This window comes from Strix aluco, chromosome 24, assembly GCF_031877795.1.
Source record: "Strix aluco isolate bStrAlu1 chromosome 24, bStrAlu1.hap1, whole genome shotgun sequence".
NCBI lineage: Eukaryota > Metazoa > Chordata > Aves > Strigiformes > Strigidae > Strix > Strix aluco.
In genome coordinates this window covers 3,270,909-3,288,856 of record NC_133954.1, presented here as the reverse complement: position 1 = coordinate 3,288,856, position 17,948 = coordinate 3,270,909, and the positions used below count along the sequence as shown (strand labels likewise).

The following is a 17,948-nucleotide window of genomic DNA, read 5'->3' as shown; positions in this document are numbered from 1 at the left end:
CCACTTCTTCCTGGGTACATTCCTGATGCCCTCAGCCACGTCCTTTGATCATTATGTCACCATATGCAAACTGCTCAGTGAAAAACGCCATCATGATGAAGAAAGTCTACTTCCTTCCAGTGCTGGCAGCGTGGGCAGTGGGCTTTGTGCTCAACTCCCCCGAGGTGACTCTGCTCCTGTATCAGCCTTTCTGCACCAAGGAGGTTGTTTGCCATTTGTACTGTGATGCTGGGCCAGCACCATCCCGGCCTGTTGGGTTAGGGCTGACCTTGGCTGCCTGTCAGGTGCCCACCAAGCTGACACGGAGGGAAAATAAAGCAAAAGGCTTATGGGTTGTGATAAGGACAGGCAGATCACTCAGCCATTACCATCACAGGAAAAATGGACTCGACTTGGGGAAATTAATTTAATGTATTACCAGTCAAATCGTAGTAGGGTAATGAGGTATAGGAAGAAATCTAAAAACCACTTCCCCCAACCCCATCCTTATTCTCAGGCTCAATCTCACTCCCACTCCTCTACTTCCTCCCTGTTGGAAGTGTGGGAAAAGAAAAACAGCAAAAAACTGCAAATTTTGACACGAATATGAAGATTTATCTCCTGCTCTTCCCCTTCTCTCAAGGACTGTTTTGCAGAACTCTGCAGACCTGATCTCTCATTCTTCCTCTTTTCCCACAAAACCAGCACACACCTGGCACCAAGAATTGTGCTGTGCCATTACACAAGAAACAATGGCTTGATGGTGCCACCCACTCACACATACACACTTAGATAAATACTACCCTGAGTTTGTATCTAACTCAGAGGGACGAGAATCAAATATCAAATAGGAGGGACAGATTGATGGGATTGTGCTTTTCACCCCCCCCAAGAAGGGACGCCTTTTGTAAGATTTGGGCCACTGGTTACACCGACAGATTAGCCAGGAATTAAGTGTTTGTGATTGCAATCGATTTTTGTGTGCAGTGCGATATATTCAACCTGCACTTTGTGCATTTATCGTAGGCACTCTCAGAGAGTCTGTACATGTTGCATAAGAATAAACCGTACTGTTCATGAACCCGACGGCTTCTCTTGAACGCAACCGGACCTACAGCACATGGGCTGTTCGTGCACCTGGTGTCCGGCCTCTAGTTACAGCCATAATTGGCATAGCTATTAAGAGATAAGTCCAGCCCCCCCTAGCCCCTCCAATCTCTGAGGACCAGCTAGAACACAAGGGGATTCATCTCTTTCCAAACTAATTCATTACCTTAAATGCAACACTCCCCCCAAGTGGCACAGAGGAATGGGGAATGGGGGGTGCGGTCAGTTCATAGCACAGTTTCCCTGCTGCTCCTTCCTCCTCACACCCTTCCCCTCCTCCAGCATGGGGTCCCCCCCACGGCAGACAGTCCCTCAGGGACCTCTCCAACACAGGTCCTCCCATGGGCTGCAGTTCTTCATGAACTGCTCCAGCGTGGGTGGTTTCCACCGGGTGCAGTCCTTCAGGAACAGACTGCTCCAGTGAGGGTCCCCTGCAGAGCCACAGTTTCTCCCAGTAAACCTGCTTCCGCGTGCGCTCCTCTCCACAGGGCTACAGGTCCTGCCTGGAACCTGCTCCAGTGCGGGCTCTTATGTGGTCACAGCTTCCTTCAGGGCACATCCGCCTGCTGTGGCGTGGGGTCTCCGCAGGCTGCAGGGTGGATATCTGCTCCACCATGGACCTGCATGGGCTGCACGGGGACAACCTGTGTCACCATGGTCTTCACCACGTGCTGCAGGGGAATCTCTGCTCTGGCACCTGGAGCACCTCCTCCCCCTCCTTCCTCACTGACCTTGGTGTCAGCACAGTTGTTTCTCACTTTTTCTCACTAATCTTTCCCAACTGATATTGTGCAACAGGTTTTTCCCCATTCTTACATTTATTATCATAGAGGTGCTACCAGTGTCACTGATTGGCTCAGCTTTGGTCAGTGCAGGGTCAGTCTTAGTGTGGGCTGGAACTGGCTCTGTCCAACATGGGGAGGCAGCTTCTGGCATCTCCTCACAGAAGCCACTCCTGCAGCCAACACCCCTGTCCCTTTCCCCCTAAGCCCAATATATTCCACCCCTCTGCTCTGTGAATCACATATTTTAGAATTATCATTAATATATACATTCATCACACAATCTACAATGTTCAAAAACTTCATTTACATGAACAAAAAGAATTACTCACAGCAAAATCAAAATAACACCATCACAGCACCAACAATAGTGGACATTGTACAGACACTCCTCCCCTCGTCCCTTCACCACAATTACAACAGCAGAAATTCCACACAATTATACCTCTCACGGCTCTGCAGCAGGGTTCCCCAGGGCTCCATTTTAGGGCCATTTCTCTTCAAAGATTTTATAAATGATCTGGAGGCAGGAATCAAATGTACTTTAAGTAAGTTTGATGATGATACTGAACGAGGAGGAGCTGTGGACTGCCTGGAGTGTAGAGAGGCCTTGCAGAGAGAGCTGGACAGACTAGAGAGCCGGGAAATCTCCAGCCTCATGAAATGTAAAAAGGGCAAGTGCCGGATTCTCCACCTGGGATGAGGTAATCCTGGTTATATAAACAAACTGGGGGATGAGCGACAAGTGAGTCAACAGTGTGTCCTGGCAGCCTGAAGGGCCAACAGTGCCCTGGGGTGCATCAAGCAGAGCACAGCTAGCCAGTCGAGGGAGGTGATTGTCCCACTCTGCACTGGTGCGGCCCCACCTCAAGTACTGTGTGCAGGTTTGGGAGCCTCGGAATAAGAAAAACATCAAACTATTAGAGTGTATGCAGAGGAGGGTGACCAAGATGGTCTTGAGGGCAAGAGTTATGAGGAGTGGCTGAGGTCACTTGGATTGTTCAGCTTGGAGAAGAGAAGGCTGAGGGGTGACCTCATCACAGTCCACACCTTCCTCAAGGAGGGCAGCAGCAGGGGAGGTGCTGATCTCTTTCTGGTGACCAGTGGTAGGAAATGGAATGCAAAGGAAAAGGTCAAGGTGTTGTGGTTTGATCCCAGAGGTCAACTGAGCTCCACACAGCCTTTCACTCACTCCTTCCGTCCGAGAGCTGGGAAGGTAAAAATTGAATCAAAATGCTCAGGAATGGAGATAAGGACAGGTAGGGGTCGCTCACCCTTTAACGGTAACAGCCGAAGACAGGGTCCCTTGGGGAAGAAAACGGGAACATCTCTGTACTGGAAACACTAAAAAGAAAAGAATTAACAGACAGAATGGGACAGTGAGTAGCATTACCATATCTTAAAACACCTCCCCCCACCCCTCCCTTCTTTCCAGTCTCAGTTTTGTTCCCAATATTTCTACCTCTTCCCCAGCGGCACAGGGACACGGGATGGGGGCTGCAGTCAGCATCCTGCTTCTTCCTCCAAGGTGGGGGGCAGCACTCTTCTACACTCTTCTTCCCCCTGCTCCACGGGGCGTCCCTCCAATGGGCTACAACCCTCCACAAACTTTCTCTGGCATGAGTCCTCCCCACGGGATGCATTCTTCTCTAGATACTCCAGCATGAGTCACCCCCACATGCGTCAGTACTCCCAGTGCCAAACTACAACAGCGGGGGCTGCTTCTTCCCAGAGAGTCCTGGAGGTCCTCCACACATCAGAGGCAAATCTCTGCTCCTCCAGTGACCTCCATGAGTGGCAGGGAAGGCAGCCCTGCCATCTCACTATGCACCTTCTCCCTCTTCCTCCTCCTCTTTCACTGATCTCGGTGTTTGCATAGGTTTCCACCTCGGATCTTGTCCTCCATGTCCTCACCCCCTCTCAGGTTTCCTTTCTTAAATACTTATCACAGAGGTGCAATCACCATCACTAATAGGCTTGGTCTTGCCCAGAGTGCGTCTGACTTGGAGCTGGGGGAACTTCTGAGAAACTTCTCAAAAGGGACCACTGCTGTAGCCCCCTTCCCCAGGAAAAAAAAACCCTGTCACCCAAACCCAGTACCCAAACAAATGGAATGAAGCTGCATCAGGGAAGTTCAGCCTGAACATTAGGAAAAGGTTCTTCACTGAGAGGGTGGTTGGTCACTGGAACAGGCTCCCCACACAAGTGGTCACAGCACCAAATGTGTCAGAGCTCAAGGAGCATCTGGATGATTCTCTCAGCCATATGGTTTAGTTTTAGGCAGTCCTGCAAGGAGCAGGGAGTTGCACTCAATGATTCTTATGGGCCTCTACCAACTCGAGATATTCTATCATTGCATGATGCCATGACATGTCAGCACACATGAAAACATATGTGCATGCACAGCCAGTTGCACAGGAACCCCTGCACACGCGCGCGCACACACACACACACACATTGAGCCCCGAGACTTGTCATCACATCAGTGTTCACAGTTGCTCATACGCACTTGCACACTCACACTTGCATGTCGATAGACGTGCAAGCTCGTGTACAGAGATAGATATGTGCTCGTCTGCACACACAAATGCCCACACACATACACACACACATGCACACTGACACCACACACACTTACTTGCTCACCTGCAAAAACGCCCGGGTACACAAACCCCTGCACAGACACACACAGACAGGCACTTGTTCACACACACACGGGCACACACTCACTCTCACATGGGCATTTGCAAATGCACACCCAAGGGCAAACACACAGGCACAAATGCCCCCTCAGGCACAGGCAGGTGCATATGCACATGAGGAAGCACAGCCTCTCCCCACACTCTGAGAACCAGGACTCCACCAGGCAGCTCTCTGCCTCTGTGCCCCTGACAACTCCAGGCAAGTCCTTGGAAGCCCAGTGCTCAGAAGGGAAATCAGACACCGGCCATCGCTGGTGGATTTAATGACAGCAGAGAGCTTTTGGGCTTTTGTGGGTTGAGCAGAAGCAGTTCAATCGATTGTGTTCTCATTACAGGAAAGACAGAAGGTGTCTTGGGGTCCAAGCTGCAGGAACTTCTTTGGAAATTCAGCCTGTTCACAGGCAAAGTCTGCTCGTGAGAGACAAAGTCAAAGCTAGAGACCATCCCTATTGCTGCAGCTGCAGGGCTTCCCCGCTTTACAAGCCAAAACAATCCCAGAGTCGGACAAGATCCAGCCCATCCCTGGTGATCGCCGTGGGGCGGCTGTGGAGGTCTGGGACCAGTTCCAGTTGAGCACAGGGAGAGGTGCTGCCCTGACATGCTCCCATGGCAGCAAAGGGCTGTGTCTGGGGTGAGCCAGATGCCCTGCAGCTGCAAATGCTGAGGCTGGGACACCAGAGAGGAAGGTGGCCTGATGAAGTTGCCTTAAGATAAAGACCTGCTCTTCCGTGGGTGTCTGATGTGTCTGAGGGAAAGATGGGCCAGAGGGAAAGAGAAGGAGGCAAAGCGAGTGAGGCACCTGGAGAAAATTGCCTCTGTGAGGTACTGGAAGAGACATGAGAAGTTCCCTTTCCACCTGGATGGGGTAAAAATGATAAGATTTGGATCTCAGCTGGAGGTAGAATTCGGATCTGTTCCTCATGCTGGGATGTTCCCAAATTGCTGTGAGACAGGGTTCAGATTCCTGTAGGAAATGCAGGACACCAGGGAGAGCAAACAATAAATATATTGGAATATGGCGGTGCAAAGTAATTAATTCCAGAATAACAATTCCTGTGAGCCTACACACAAGTGACCCAGTTTTCTCTGGGCACAGGAGCCTTTTCAGTGTCTTGAGTAACTCGCTCACCTGAGGAACTTCACCAGAGGTCACTGTAAAGGCCTGTGGAAAGTGAGAGCATCCAGTTCACTAAGGCTGTCTGATCAAATTCCCTTCCCATTCAAAGGGAAGGACAAGTGAAAGGGAAAGTGATAATCAAGGCACACAATGACAGCAGTCTCTCAGGAAGTGATGAGGGAGACAAGGAGGGAGACCAGAGCTCTTCAGCCTCCAATTGGTGGGCCATAAGGAAACTGAAGGTGAAGCTTAGTATTTAGGATGTTTGAAGGGGTTCTTGTGGGACTAGGCAAGAGTTCTGAAGGAATGTTTAGGGGAAGCATCAAAGGTGATGGGGAAGAGGGGACTGGAGAGGAGCAAGGGGAGACAACAGAGGGGAGGAAGGTTAAAAGGAGGTCCCTGCCCCTAAGCAGGGGCTGGTCAGTGCACTTGCCGGGATAAGCCCTGTGCCTGATCACCACAGTCCCCCCTGATTCCTTATTAAATCCTTTCTTAACCACCCTTCTCTGTAGCTTCACTCAATTTCCAGCGTGAGTGAGTGCTGCAAGGTGTGAGCACCAGTGACTGGAGAGACTGGTGTGAAAGAGAGAACTGGGTGCCAGGAACTGGGTGAACAGCCAGTGCCTACAGGGATCTTAAACCTTGGTGCCAGTCACTGGAGAAGGGTCACGGGGCCTTTCCCACTTTGTGCCAGCACCTGGAGGGACTGATGTATAAGCAGTGTTTTTGTGACTCCAGGGGGTGTAAGTGTGTGTGTTTTCACTTGGAACTGTGTGTCACAGCTGTACTGGAGACAGTCAAACAAGGGACCACTTCCATCATATGGAGATCCCAGCTGAGAGAGCTGGGACAGTTCAACACAGAGAAGAGAAGTCTCAGAGGAGCTCTCATCACTCTGTGCAAGTATCGAGAGGAAGGGTATGAAGAAGGTGGAACCAGGCTCTTCTGCGTGGTGCCCTGTGACAAGGCAAGAGGCATTGGGCACAAAGTGAAACACAGGAGGCTCTGTCTGAACACCAGGGAACCCCTTTTCACTGTGATGGTGAGGGAGCACTGGCACAGGATGCCCAGAGAGGTTGAGTCTCCATCCTTGGAGGTTCTCCAAATCCCTCTGGACATGGTCCTTTGCAACCAGCTCTAGGTCACTCTTCTTGTGGTGGGGTGTGGGGCTTCTGAACTCCAGAGGTCCCTTCCAAACGTACCAGTTCTGTGTCTCTGTAACACAAGACATGAGGGGATGCTGAGAGAACTGGCCTTCTTCAGCCTTCCAAAGAGAAGCTTAAGAGAGAGATTTTTGATGCTTCTAACACTTGACTGGGGGATGCAGGGCCAGATGTTATCAAAAATCTTCTGGAGCACAGCGATAGAGTGAAAGGCAATGGACATATTCTGGAACAGGGGAAATGCCTAGTAGAAATTTGGAAATACAGTTCACTAACTTCTCCATGAACATTTGTCTTGTGGTTACTGTGGGCCACTGCTTGTAGAGAAATGAATTCCCTGGTTCATCGGGGGTTTTTTGAACAGAGGGAGAAATTTCACACTAAATGGAGGGTTTGACAGGAACTGGCAGGATCTGCAGTACTTGGAGTGTCATTCTTCACATGTCTGAAACCTACATCCTAGAATGGTGCTGGGAGAAGCCTCAGGGCAGACACTGAAGGACCCAGGTGCAGCCAGGCCAGACAATGTGTAAGGGAAAGTGAGAAGAAAGAAACAGGAATGACGGAAGGAGAGATGTCTGGCGATGTGACCCTGAGGTCAGTGAGAATGGTTGCAGATTGAGGACTATGGCTTAATTTCTTCTCGCATTTGAAATGCCCAAGTCCTAATGTTGGTGTAGATGTCTGCTGTGACTCTTAGGAAGGCAGATCCATCTCTGACATGATTTCATGACCCTTCACCAGCTGACATGATTTCATGACCCTTCACCAGCTTCGTTGCCCTTCTTTGGACACGCTCAAGTAATTCAATGTCCTTTTTGTAGTGAAGGGCCCAAAACTGAACACAGTAATCAAGGTGCGGCCTCACCAGTGCTGAGCACAAGGGTAAGATCACTTCCCTGTCCCTGCTGGCCAAGCTATTTCTGACACAAGCCAGGATACCATTGGCCTTCTTGGCCACCTGGGCACACTGATGGCTCATGTTCAGCCGGCTGTCAATCAACACCCCCAGGTCCCTCTCTGACTGGCAGCTCTCCAGCCACTCCTCCCCAAGCCTGGAGTGCTGCTGGGGGTTGTTGTGGCCCAAGTGCAGCACCCGGCATTTGGCCTTATTGAAACTCCCCCAGTTGGCCTCAGCCCATCGCTCCAGCCTGTCCAGATCTCTCTGCAGAGCCTCCCTACCCTCGAGCAGATCAACACTCCCACCCAACTTGGTGCCTTCTGCAAACTTATGAGGGTGCACTCGATCCCCTCATCTAGGTCATCAATACAGATGTTAAACAGGAGTGGCCCCAAAACCCAGCCCTGGGAGACACCACTCATGATTGGCCACCAACTGGATTTAACTCCGTTCACCACAACTCTTTGGGCCTGAACATCCAGCCAGTTCTTTACCCAGTGAAGCATGTGCCCATCCAAGCCCCAAGCAGTCAGTTTTGCCAGGAGAATGCTGTCAAGGTATCTGGATGTTCATATAGGAAATAGCATATGAGAGAGTAGTGGCTGCCAAGACACATTTCCACCGATCAGAAGGGATGAGATTTACATGTAATAAAGTCCTCTCTCTCCACAATGGCAGTCAGTTACTGAGCACAAACTCTCTGGATGGACCAATGAAGCAGTCAAGAGCTCTGCGCTTACCCACAGCTCTCTTGGGAAGTGCACCCAGCACCCTTGTCCTCACTGATCTTCATGTTCTCCTGCACAATCTGTCTCTGTCCCCATTTCTGTGCTGACTACCCTCAGCTCCCACAGGTGTAGCTCCAATTTCCAGCCTCAAGACATTCAGCAGCATGGGTGACTTTTCCCTGCTAGTCCCGTGCATGTGTGCTGGCCATGGCCCCTAGATTGAGTGGTGGAGGGCAGAGGAAGGTGGAGTAGCAGCTCTGGGCCATTCCAAGGGCTGTTCCCTTCTTTACCACTCTTGCCATTCTGCAAAGCAAATCACCTTTCAGAGCCCAAAGCCAACCCCCTGCCAAGGCAGTGCAGCTCCAGCCATAGCAAGAGGAACGCTCTTGCTCAGGAGCTGATGGGGCTGCTGAGCCCTCAGAGCCTCCTGCCTTTCTGGGCATTTGTGCACAGAGACACAAGGCAAGGTCTCCTTGTGCCCTCACCCCCTTCCACCCAGAGAAACACCCTTCTCCTTTGGAGGCCTGGGGAGTGTCCACACAGGGAAAGACCACATGGAGGCCAGGCTTGAATGCAGCAGAATTTTAATGAGTCCAAAGATGGAAACAAAATCACTCGAAGGGGAGGTCAGCAGCACAGCAAGCCCTTGAGGCAGCTGAGAAACTGCAGTCCTTGGCTGTAGAGAAGTTCCTGCATGATGTCTGTCTGCCTGTCCTGAGGAGGAAGATGAGATAGATGGCATTACATAGCTGTCACTGTGGTGCATGAGGGGAGGCAGTAAACAAAGAAAATGGAAAGAAAGGCAAAACGATTCAGCTATTCTGAAAACAACCTCCAAAATCTTGATCCTCTGCCCAGCACCATGCTCTGAGTTCCTCCAGGTGTCTCCTCCAGGCATTTCCAGCACCTTTAGCAGGGGGGGCACCTTCTGCCACAGTAGCGGCTGGTAATGCAGGAGAGGTCAAAGCCCCCAGAGTTGATGGGCACTCCGTCACAGCTGAGGATGCTGCCAACGGCAGCAGAGGTGGAGGAGCCCACAACGGTGTTCTGTGGGAAGGAGCTGAGGATGGGGCCGGGCAGGGTCACCACCACGGGGGAGGGCTGGATGATGACGGTGGAGCTCTGGCACTGCCTGACACAGGGCTCATTGCAGCTGTTGGCCAGCGGGGTCGGGCCACAGGGCCGGCATGGCAGGCACTGGTCATAGCAGGACATGTCTCTGAGGGTGGAGGTGCACCTGGGAGAGAGGGCAGGGAGGAAGCAGAGCACAAGGTTTGGTGAGGAGCTGACTGGTTATCTTGTTACGAAGAAGCCAAGGCCACTGTTGAGGTGGGAGATGGAAGCTCTGCCAGGAGCCACATGGTCTTCATCGCCATACAAAGATCAGCCTGGCCCAGGGAGGCTCTCTCCTAATTCATACATCAAAAATATCTTAGCCTCCCAGACTCTCTGTAAGCAGATCTTGTCCTCATTTCCCTCTGTCATGACAAGAAGATCCAAACCCCAGGACAGGACAGAGCAATATCAGCTGGGATGTCTCTCAAGTGCAGATCTCCCTTTGGAAGAGGACGAGAAGGGGCTTCAGACTCACCTGGTTCCCAAGCAGAAGGAGCCAAGAGAAGTGCATGAGAGAGCAGGGACTTGGGCTGCCTTTTATACCTGCCCTTCACTGCCGCAGGACCAGAGGCACCTTTGCAGAGGTAACAATGTTCTGACAAGCTCATCTTGAATGCAAACCATCGCAGCTAATGCTATGGGCTGTGCTTTCATTTCCTGCACTGCTCCTTTTCATTTCCAGGTTTGTGCCATGCCCATTCCCCAGTGAAGGCTTGTTCTGAGCACTGGGATGAAAGGCCCCAGGATTTCTAGGGCAGGAATGCAGCAGTGCTGGCAGAAGACTCAGCTCAAGCGTTGGATGTTTCCAGAGCAGGCAAGTGATGTCAGTCTGGGTCACTCTGGTGGGGCTGTTTGAAGTGTTGGTCTGTTGTTAACAATGGGCTCCCATGCCTGAGGACCTGGCCATGTCCAGTCCATCTCTTTCCTTCCCTCCTCAGCTCAACCTGATGGTCACTTCTTGTTTCCTCCCCTCTGTCTGTGTTGTGCTGCTGGGTTTTGACCCCAGCCTGCCTAACACTGCCCTCAGGATCATTTCTGGCCTGTTTGGATTTGTCCCCTCTCTGTGCAGGCTCTGAACACACCAACAGTGGCATGAGCATGCCTGGGGCCTTGTCCTTGCCCACAATGCTCTAGCCCTGCTGCGCTTGTCCCCAGCTGTCCTCAGCAGAGTCCATGGTTGGGTGTGTTCCTACGTGTGTCCTGGTCTTGTGTGATTTTGTGAGCAGCCCTGTTTGTGTGGATGCATGTGGCAGTACGAATTCCTGTACCATTTCATGCTGGTATCCATGAGCCTGTGTGTGTGTGTCATTGTGTGTCCTTCATCACGAGGGAATGTGCTGCTCATGGCAGGGACACTCTCCTCTGCTCTGTCCATGAGCACCTGTGAGAGACAAGAAACCAGGCCTGTGAGAAACTAAGAAAAACAGCCTGAGAAAGCAAAAGTTGAGGCTGATCAAAGAAATGCCTCAAACACTCGCAAGACAAAACTATGAGTCACAGGGTGCATTCTGTGGAGGTCGAAGCTGATAAGGCTGCCCGAATAACACAAGATGGGACTGGAGGAGGGAGCCCTGTGAAGACAGGACGGCTCTGCTCTGGTGCACCTGGACAAAACTTCAAGGGCCATCTGTCCGGTGAATGACCTTTGCTTCATTATCCACGAAATGCATATTAAAGTTAACAACCCTCAATATGCTAACGAGGGCTAACATGATCATGCTAATTACATCATCCCATGAAACACCTCACCCCTCCCCGTACATGGGATACGTAGGTATGTGGGTCGACCTAGGGGATGGACCCAAGGAAAGTGGGTATACATCAAGAAGTGGGGGGGGGGGGGTGGCGCGGCCCGAGGAGAGAGAGTGCAGTGAAGCGAAGAAGACGGATGCCAGCGAAAAAGACGGATGTCTCCCGTGCCTCCCAGAACCCTCGTCGGCAGGAGCAGTGCAGAAACCCAGACTGGTGATCTGTATTTCCCCATTCCCTCTATCTCCCTCTTTTCCCTTTCCTATTAAGCAGTGCAAGGCATATTATATTGCTTGCCACAACTTGCTATATACTTAGCCAACTATCGTGTGTTCAATTAGTACATTGTGGGTAGTTAATAAATGTTTAGACTTGGAGACTTGTTGTCCGCTTCATTGGGGATTTGCGAATCTGAGTTACTTGTCCCCCTCGTCTGAGCGGGACGTGACAGCACCACAGAGCAGCATGTTGCCAGGGTCAGAAGGAGCCTGAGTGCAGCTGAACGGTGATGGCACCAGCCTGCTAGAGATGTGTCCAGGGAAGAGGCTCTGAAGTGCAGCCCCTGGCTCCTGAGACCTCCTTTTCTTGCCCTGCACTGTGTACAGTGGGTAAATGTTCTAAGTCCATCTCCCCTCCTGAAGATTTCTCTGCCTGGGCTCAGGCCCAGCTTGGACACAGTGCAGCCAAGGCTTCCCCCCTTCCCTTGAGTGACCTCAGGGAGATCAGTGCCAGGGAGCTCTGCTGGGAGAGCTCAGCCAGGGCTGATTCCCCTCTCCGTGGAGCCGCTTTTGAGAAGAGGCTCTCGTGTAGCTGAGGGCCACCCTCATTGCTTTCTCAGGAGCTAAAGGCACTGTGGAACAACGGGAGGGCAGGGGGAGGGATTACCTAGAAGTCAGCAAGACCTTTGACACAATCCTGCAATTCCTTTATGATCAGATTGGTGAGAAATGTGTCAGGGAAGAGGATGATAATGCAGGTAGAATATAGTCTGGACTACTAGGCTCAAACAGTTGTTGACGAGTGGTGCAAAGCCCATCTAGATGGACTTATTAATAGACTTTCTCAGGGATCAGCAGGAGGATCAATACTCCAATTGTTTCGTGAACACCATGAGCAGTGCGAAGGTCAGAACTTCCTGCAAGTTTGGGGATGACACCCAACCACAGGCAACAGGCGGGACACTGATCTTTGCCACAGAAATTGTTGCCAGCAGGTGCAGGAAATAAGTGTTCAAAGGAAAGAGAGAAGATGGACTGGACTGTGGAGGTCCTCTGTGACATGAGTCGAGGCAATGGAAGATGCACATCTCTAGTTAAGCAAGAGCGTAAGAGAAAGAATGAGAACGGGAATGGATTTCCCTGGGAGATTCTGCAATCTCCATCCCAAAGCAGCCTGATTTAAGGGGAACTGTTGCAAGCGGGGGTTGATCCAGACAACCTCTGCGGGTCCCTGCTCAGCTACATTGTGACTGTGATTCCCCCTGTCCCCTGCCCTCCCTGAAGCCTGCACGCCCAGGTCACCCTTGGCCTCCCATCCCCTCTGCTAGAGAGCAGCTCGGAGGCATTGTGCTCGGCCTGCAGAGGGGCAGCTGAAGGGAGGCTCTCAGCCTCCTCCGTGCCATGGGCAGGAGGTGAGTGGCTGCTGTTTGCAGGCGCTGAGCTCGGGGACAGCTCTGGGAAGCTGCTGCATGTGCTGGGCCAAGGCCCTGCTGCTGCCCCAGGCTGCAGCTGGCGCTGGGCAGGCTTCTTCTTGCTGGGGAGCCCTTGCTGGAGGAGGGAGAGAGTGGGATTGCCGGGAGCGCAAGTGGTGGCGGTGCAGAGCCGCTGAGCACTCTGAGCCCGGGCGAGCCCCCGAGCGGCGCCGGCGCAGGGCTCAGCCCCGGGGCGGAGCTGGCGGCGGCCGAGAGGAGCGGAGGCGGCGGAGAGGAGGCGCCGCGGCCGGAGCAGAGAGCCGGGGCTGGCGGGGGGCAGCGAGGCGCGAGCGGCGGAGCGGAGGGATGCGGCGGGGCCGGGGCGCAGGGCTGGCGGGGCTGGCCGCGGTGCTCCTGGGTGCGCGGGGCTGCCGGCGGGGGCTGGGACAGGGGGCTAGGCCGGGGCCCGCCTGTGACCCTCCTGCTCCTCTTGAAACTTGTTCCTTTCTCTGTCCTCCCTTCTGCCCCCAATGAGCTCATTCTCTATTAGCTTGCTTCTGTATTCTGTTACTCCACTTCTGCATCCATCCATCCGTCCATCCATCCTTCTCTCCCTCTCTCCCAGCTAATCTCTTTTGCTCGGTCCGTTCTCCTCTTCCTCACTCGGACTGTCCTTCCAAACATCCCTCATACATTCTTGTCCCCAAACAACCACTATCAGGGAAAGTGTCTCTCCATCCTGTTCTATCTGATCACACCCCCATCATCTGTGAAGTGTCCCCTTCTCCCCTCTCCGGCTGCACGACATGTTCAGCTGAAGCAAAGGGATTCTTCTTTTCTCCTCGGCAGTGGCTGCGGGCAGAGCCCAGGTGCAGCAGGAGCCGTCGGCAGAGACCAACGAGGGCACCGGCGTCACCATCAGCTGCTCCCACCCCAACATCCAGTCTTACGACTACATCCAGTGGTACCGTCAGCTCCCGGGCAGAGGCCCCGCATTCCTCGTGAGCGCTTATGAGGGCTCCAAAGAGCTGCAGGCCCCGCCGGGGCGGCTGTCGGTGGCGGCAGACCGCCGGTCCAGCGCCCTGTGGCTCGCCCGGCCCCGGCGCGGGGACGCGGCGGTGTATTACTGCGCGCTGAGAGACACGGGGAGAGGAGCCGGGGCTGCGGCCGGGCACGAACCGCCGCGGGCGGGGCCGGGCGGGGCCGGCGGGGGCGGGGGGACAGTCCGGGGAGGGCCCGCCAGGGGGCGCTGCCGCTCCGCCCGCCGGGGCCGCCTCGCCCCGCCCGGCCTCGCCCGGACCCGGGCCCCGCGCCGCTTCCCCCGCCCGCCCGGCCCCGCCACCAACACCGGCACCACCAGGCCCCCCCAGCAGTCAAGGCCTGGCCTCAGCACCTCTTCTCATTGACGGCCGCTGCGGGTCTGTGCTCCCGAGGCCACCAAAGAGCCGCGCTTGGGCAGCGCTGCCCAGGGACAGGCAGACGGGCTGGGCAAGGCAGGCAGGGCAGGGCGGGCTTTCCCCCAGGCTCTCTTGCTGCCTCCCGACGGGCTCAGACTCTGCTGCCTAACGGGGCATCCTCGGGCCTGTCTGTAACGGCCGGCCAGCTCTGCCTCAGAAATGCCTCGCCCAGGGGACAGAGTCCCAGAGCTTTTGCCCTTCCCGGGCACATGCACCAAGGGCTCCCCCAAGGCTGTTAGTACCGCCAACAGCCTCCCTGCACGTTCGACGGAGCCAATTAGCAACGGGGCAATTAAGAAACCAATGCACCCAGATGTAGAGTTAGTGGCTAGTGGAGTCAGTCTTTACATGGCAAAGGCTCATTCCATCAAAGCAGAAACGTTCGTCCGAGCTCTGTCAAGTTCTCTTTACTGTGGTCTACCACCTGCTCCTCCAGCCTGGCAGGGCCAGACCTTCACCTGGGTTACACTGCTTACCTTGCCTTGCAGCAGTGGTTGATTTTAATCCTCTGACACCAACAGAGACAAAGGATTGACCTGAACACACCTTTGGTTCCACCCTGTTGCCTGGGTAGCTCTTCCAAACAGGGCAGTATGTTGCCCCAAAGGAAACACCAACACAGTCAAGCAGGGTGACCTCGCCAGGGGGCACCTGGCCCTGCTTGTCTTTGTCTTCTCCATTTTTCTCTTCATCTTAGTGGGAATAGCCTCATCCTTGTCCCCGTGCGGAGTGAGCAGCCCCCGAGTCTGCTGATGTGTTTCCCCTTTGGCAGGCTTTCCTACCTGGAGATCTGCTGTGACACCACCATTGTCCCCTAGAAGCTGGAGACATTCCTTGTCAGCAGAACTACCATTTGTGGTTCCTGCTTTCATTTTCCCACTTCTTCCTGGGTACATTCCTGATCCCCTCAACCATGTCCTTTGATCATTATGTCACCATATGCAAAGTGCTCAGTGAAAAACGCCATCATGATGAAGAAAGTCTACATCCTGCCAGCGCTGGCAGCGTGGGCAGTGGGCTTTGTGCTCATCTCCCCCCAGGTGACTCTGCTCCTGCATCAGCCTTTCTGCACCAAGGAGGTTGTTGGCCATTTGTACCGTGATGCTGGGCCAGCACCATCCTGGCCTGTTGGGGTTGGGCTGACCTTGGCTGGTGGCCAGGTGCCCACCAAGCTGACACGGGGGGAAAAGAAAACAAAATGCTCGTGGGTTGAGATAAGGACAGGCGGATCACTCAGCCATTGCCGTCACAGACAAAATGGACTCAACTTGTGGAAATTAACTGAATTTATTGCCAATTGAATCACAGTAGGGTAATGAGAAATAGGAACAAATCTAAAAATTACTTCCCCCAACCCCACCCTTCTTCTCAGGCTCAATCTCACTCCCACTCCTCTACTTCCTCCCTGTTGGAAGTGTGAGAAAAGTGAAACAGCGAAAAAAATGCAAATTTTGACACGAATATGAAGATTTATCTCCTGCTCTTCCCCTTCTCTCAAGGACTGTTTTGCAGAACTCTGCAGACCTGATCTCTCATTCTTCCTCTTTTCCCACAAAACCAGCACACACCTGGCACCAAGGAATGTGCTGTGTCGTTACACAAGAAACAATGGCTTGATGGTCCCACCCACTCACACATACACACTTAGATAAATACTACCCCAAGTTTGTATCTAACTCAGAGGGACGAGAACCCAGTACCAAATTGCAGGGACAGATTGACGGGATTGTGCTTTTCACCCCCCCAAGAAGGGATGCATTTTGTAAGATTTGGGCCACTGGTTACACCGACAGATTAGCCAGGAATTAAGTGTTTGTGATTGCAATCGATTTTTGTGTGCAGTGCGATATATTCAACCTGCACTTTGTGCATTTATCGTAGGCACTCTCAGAGAGTCTGTACATGTTGCATAAGAATAAACCGTACTGTTCATGAACCCGACGGCTTCTCTTGAACGCAACCGGACCTACAGCACATGGGCTGTTCGTGCACCTGGTGTCCGGCCTCTAGTTACAGCCATAATTGGCATAGCTATTAAGAGATCAATCCAGGCACCCCTGGCCCCTGCAATCTCTGAGGACCAGCTAGAACACAAGGGGATTCATCTCTTACCAAATTAATTCATTACCTTAAATGCAACACTCCCCCCAAGTGGCACAGAGGAATGGGGAATGGGGGGTGCGGTCAGTTCATAGCACAGTTTCCCTGCTGCTCCTTCCTTCTCACACTCTTCCCCACCTCCAGCGTGGGGTCCCCCCCATGGCAGACAGTCCTTCAGGGACCTCTCCAACACAGGTCCTCCCATGGGCTGCAGTTCTTCATGAACTGCTCCAGCGTGGGTGGTTTCCACCGGGTGCAGTCCTTCAGGAACAGACTGCTCCAGTGAGGGTCCCCTGCGGAGCCACAGGTTCTCCCAGAAAACTTCCTCCAGCGTGGGCTCCTCTCCACAGGGCTACAGGTCCTGCCTGGAACCTGCTCCAGTGCGGGCTCTTATGTGGTCACAGCTTCCTTCAGGGCACATCCACCTGCTGTGGCGTGGGGTCTCCACAGTCTGCAGGGTGGATATCTGCTCCACCATGGACCTGCATGGGCTGCACGGGGACAACCTGTGTCACCATGGTCTTCACCACAGGCTGCAGGGGAATCTCTGCTCCAGCACCTGGAGCACATCCTCCCCTCCTTCCTCACTGACCTTGGTGTCAGCACAGTTGTTTCTCACTTTTTCTCACTAATCTTTCCCAACTGATATTGTGCAACAGGTTTTTCCCCATTCTTACATTTATTATCATAGAGGTGCTACCAGTGTCACTGATTGGCTCAGCTTTGGTCAGTGCAGGGTCAGTCTTAGTGTGGGCTGGAACTGGCTCTGTCCAACATGGGGAGGCAGCTTCTGGCATCTCCTCACAGAAGCCACTCCTGCAGCCAACACCCCTGTCCCTTTCCCCCTAAGCCCAATACATTCCACCCCTCTGCTCTGTGAATCACATATTTTAGAATTATCATTAATATATACATTCATCACACAATCTACAATGTTCAAAAACTTCATTTACATGAACAAAAAGAATTACTCACAGCAAAATCAAAATAACACCATCACAGCACCAACAATAGTGGACATTGTACAGACACTCCTCCCCTCGTCCCTTCACCACAATTACAACAGCAGAAATTCCACACAATTATACCTCTCGCCGCTCTGCAGCAATGTTCAGTCAATGCTCCAGGGTTCCCCCGGGCTCCATTTTAGGGCCATTTCTCTTCACAGATTTTATAAATGATCTGGATGCAGGAATCAAATGTACTTTAAGTAAGTTTGATGATGATACTGACCTAGGAGGAGCTGTGGACTGCCTGGAGTGTAGAGAGGCCTTGCAGAGAGAGCTGGACAGACTAGAGAGCCGGGCAATCTCCAACCTCATGAAATGTAAAAAGAGCAAGTGCCGGATTCTCCACCTGGGCCAGGGTAATCATGGTTATACGTATAAACTGGGGGATGAGAGGCAAGTGAGTCAAC

At 52.9% G+C, this 17,948-nt stretch overlaps 1 protein-coding gene and 1 gene segment (V, D, J or C); one reads left to right on the top strand and one right to left on the bottom strand.

The window, feature by feature from the left end:
* Positions 1 to 9,388: 9,388 nt before the first annotated feature.
* On the bottom strand, positions 9,389 to 10,028 carry LOC141934409 (feather keratin Cos1-2-like). Its single transcript, XM_074849822.1, has one exon. The coding sequence runs from the start codon at positions 9,692 to 9,694 to the stop codon at positions 9,389 to 9,391; it is 306 nt and encodes a 101-aa protein (XP_074705923.1). The 5' UTR covers positions 9,695 to 10,028.
* Positions 10,029 to 13,340: 3,312 nt separating this feature from the next.
* LOC141933994 (T cell receptor alpha variable 26-2-like) lies at positions 13,341 to 14,750 on the top strand. The segment is given in 3 exon segments: positions 13,341 to 13,392; positions 13,824 to 14,197; positions 14,745 to 14,750. Coding segments are annotated over 3 exon segments (432 nt in total).
* The last annotated feature ends 3,198 nt before the right edge of the window (positions 14,751 to 17,948 follow it).

What these genes read in the sequence shown, in the direction of transcription:
- LOC141934409 (XM_074849822.1), bottom strand. Translation starts at nt 9,694, where the DNA reads ATGTCCTGCTATGACCAGTGCCTGCCATGCCGGCCCTGTGGCCCGACC.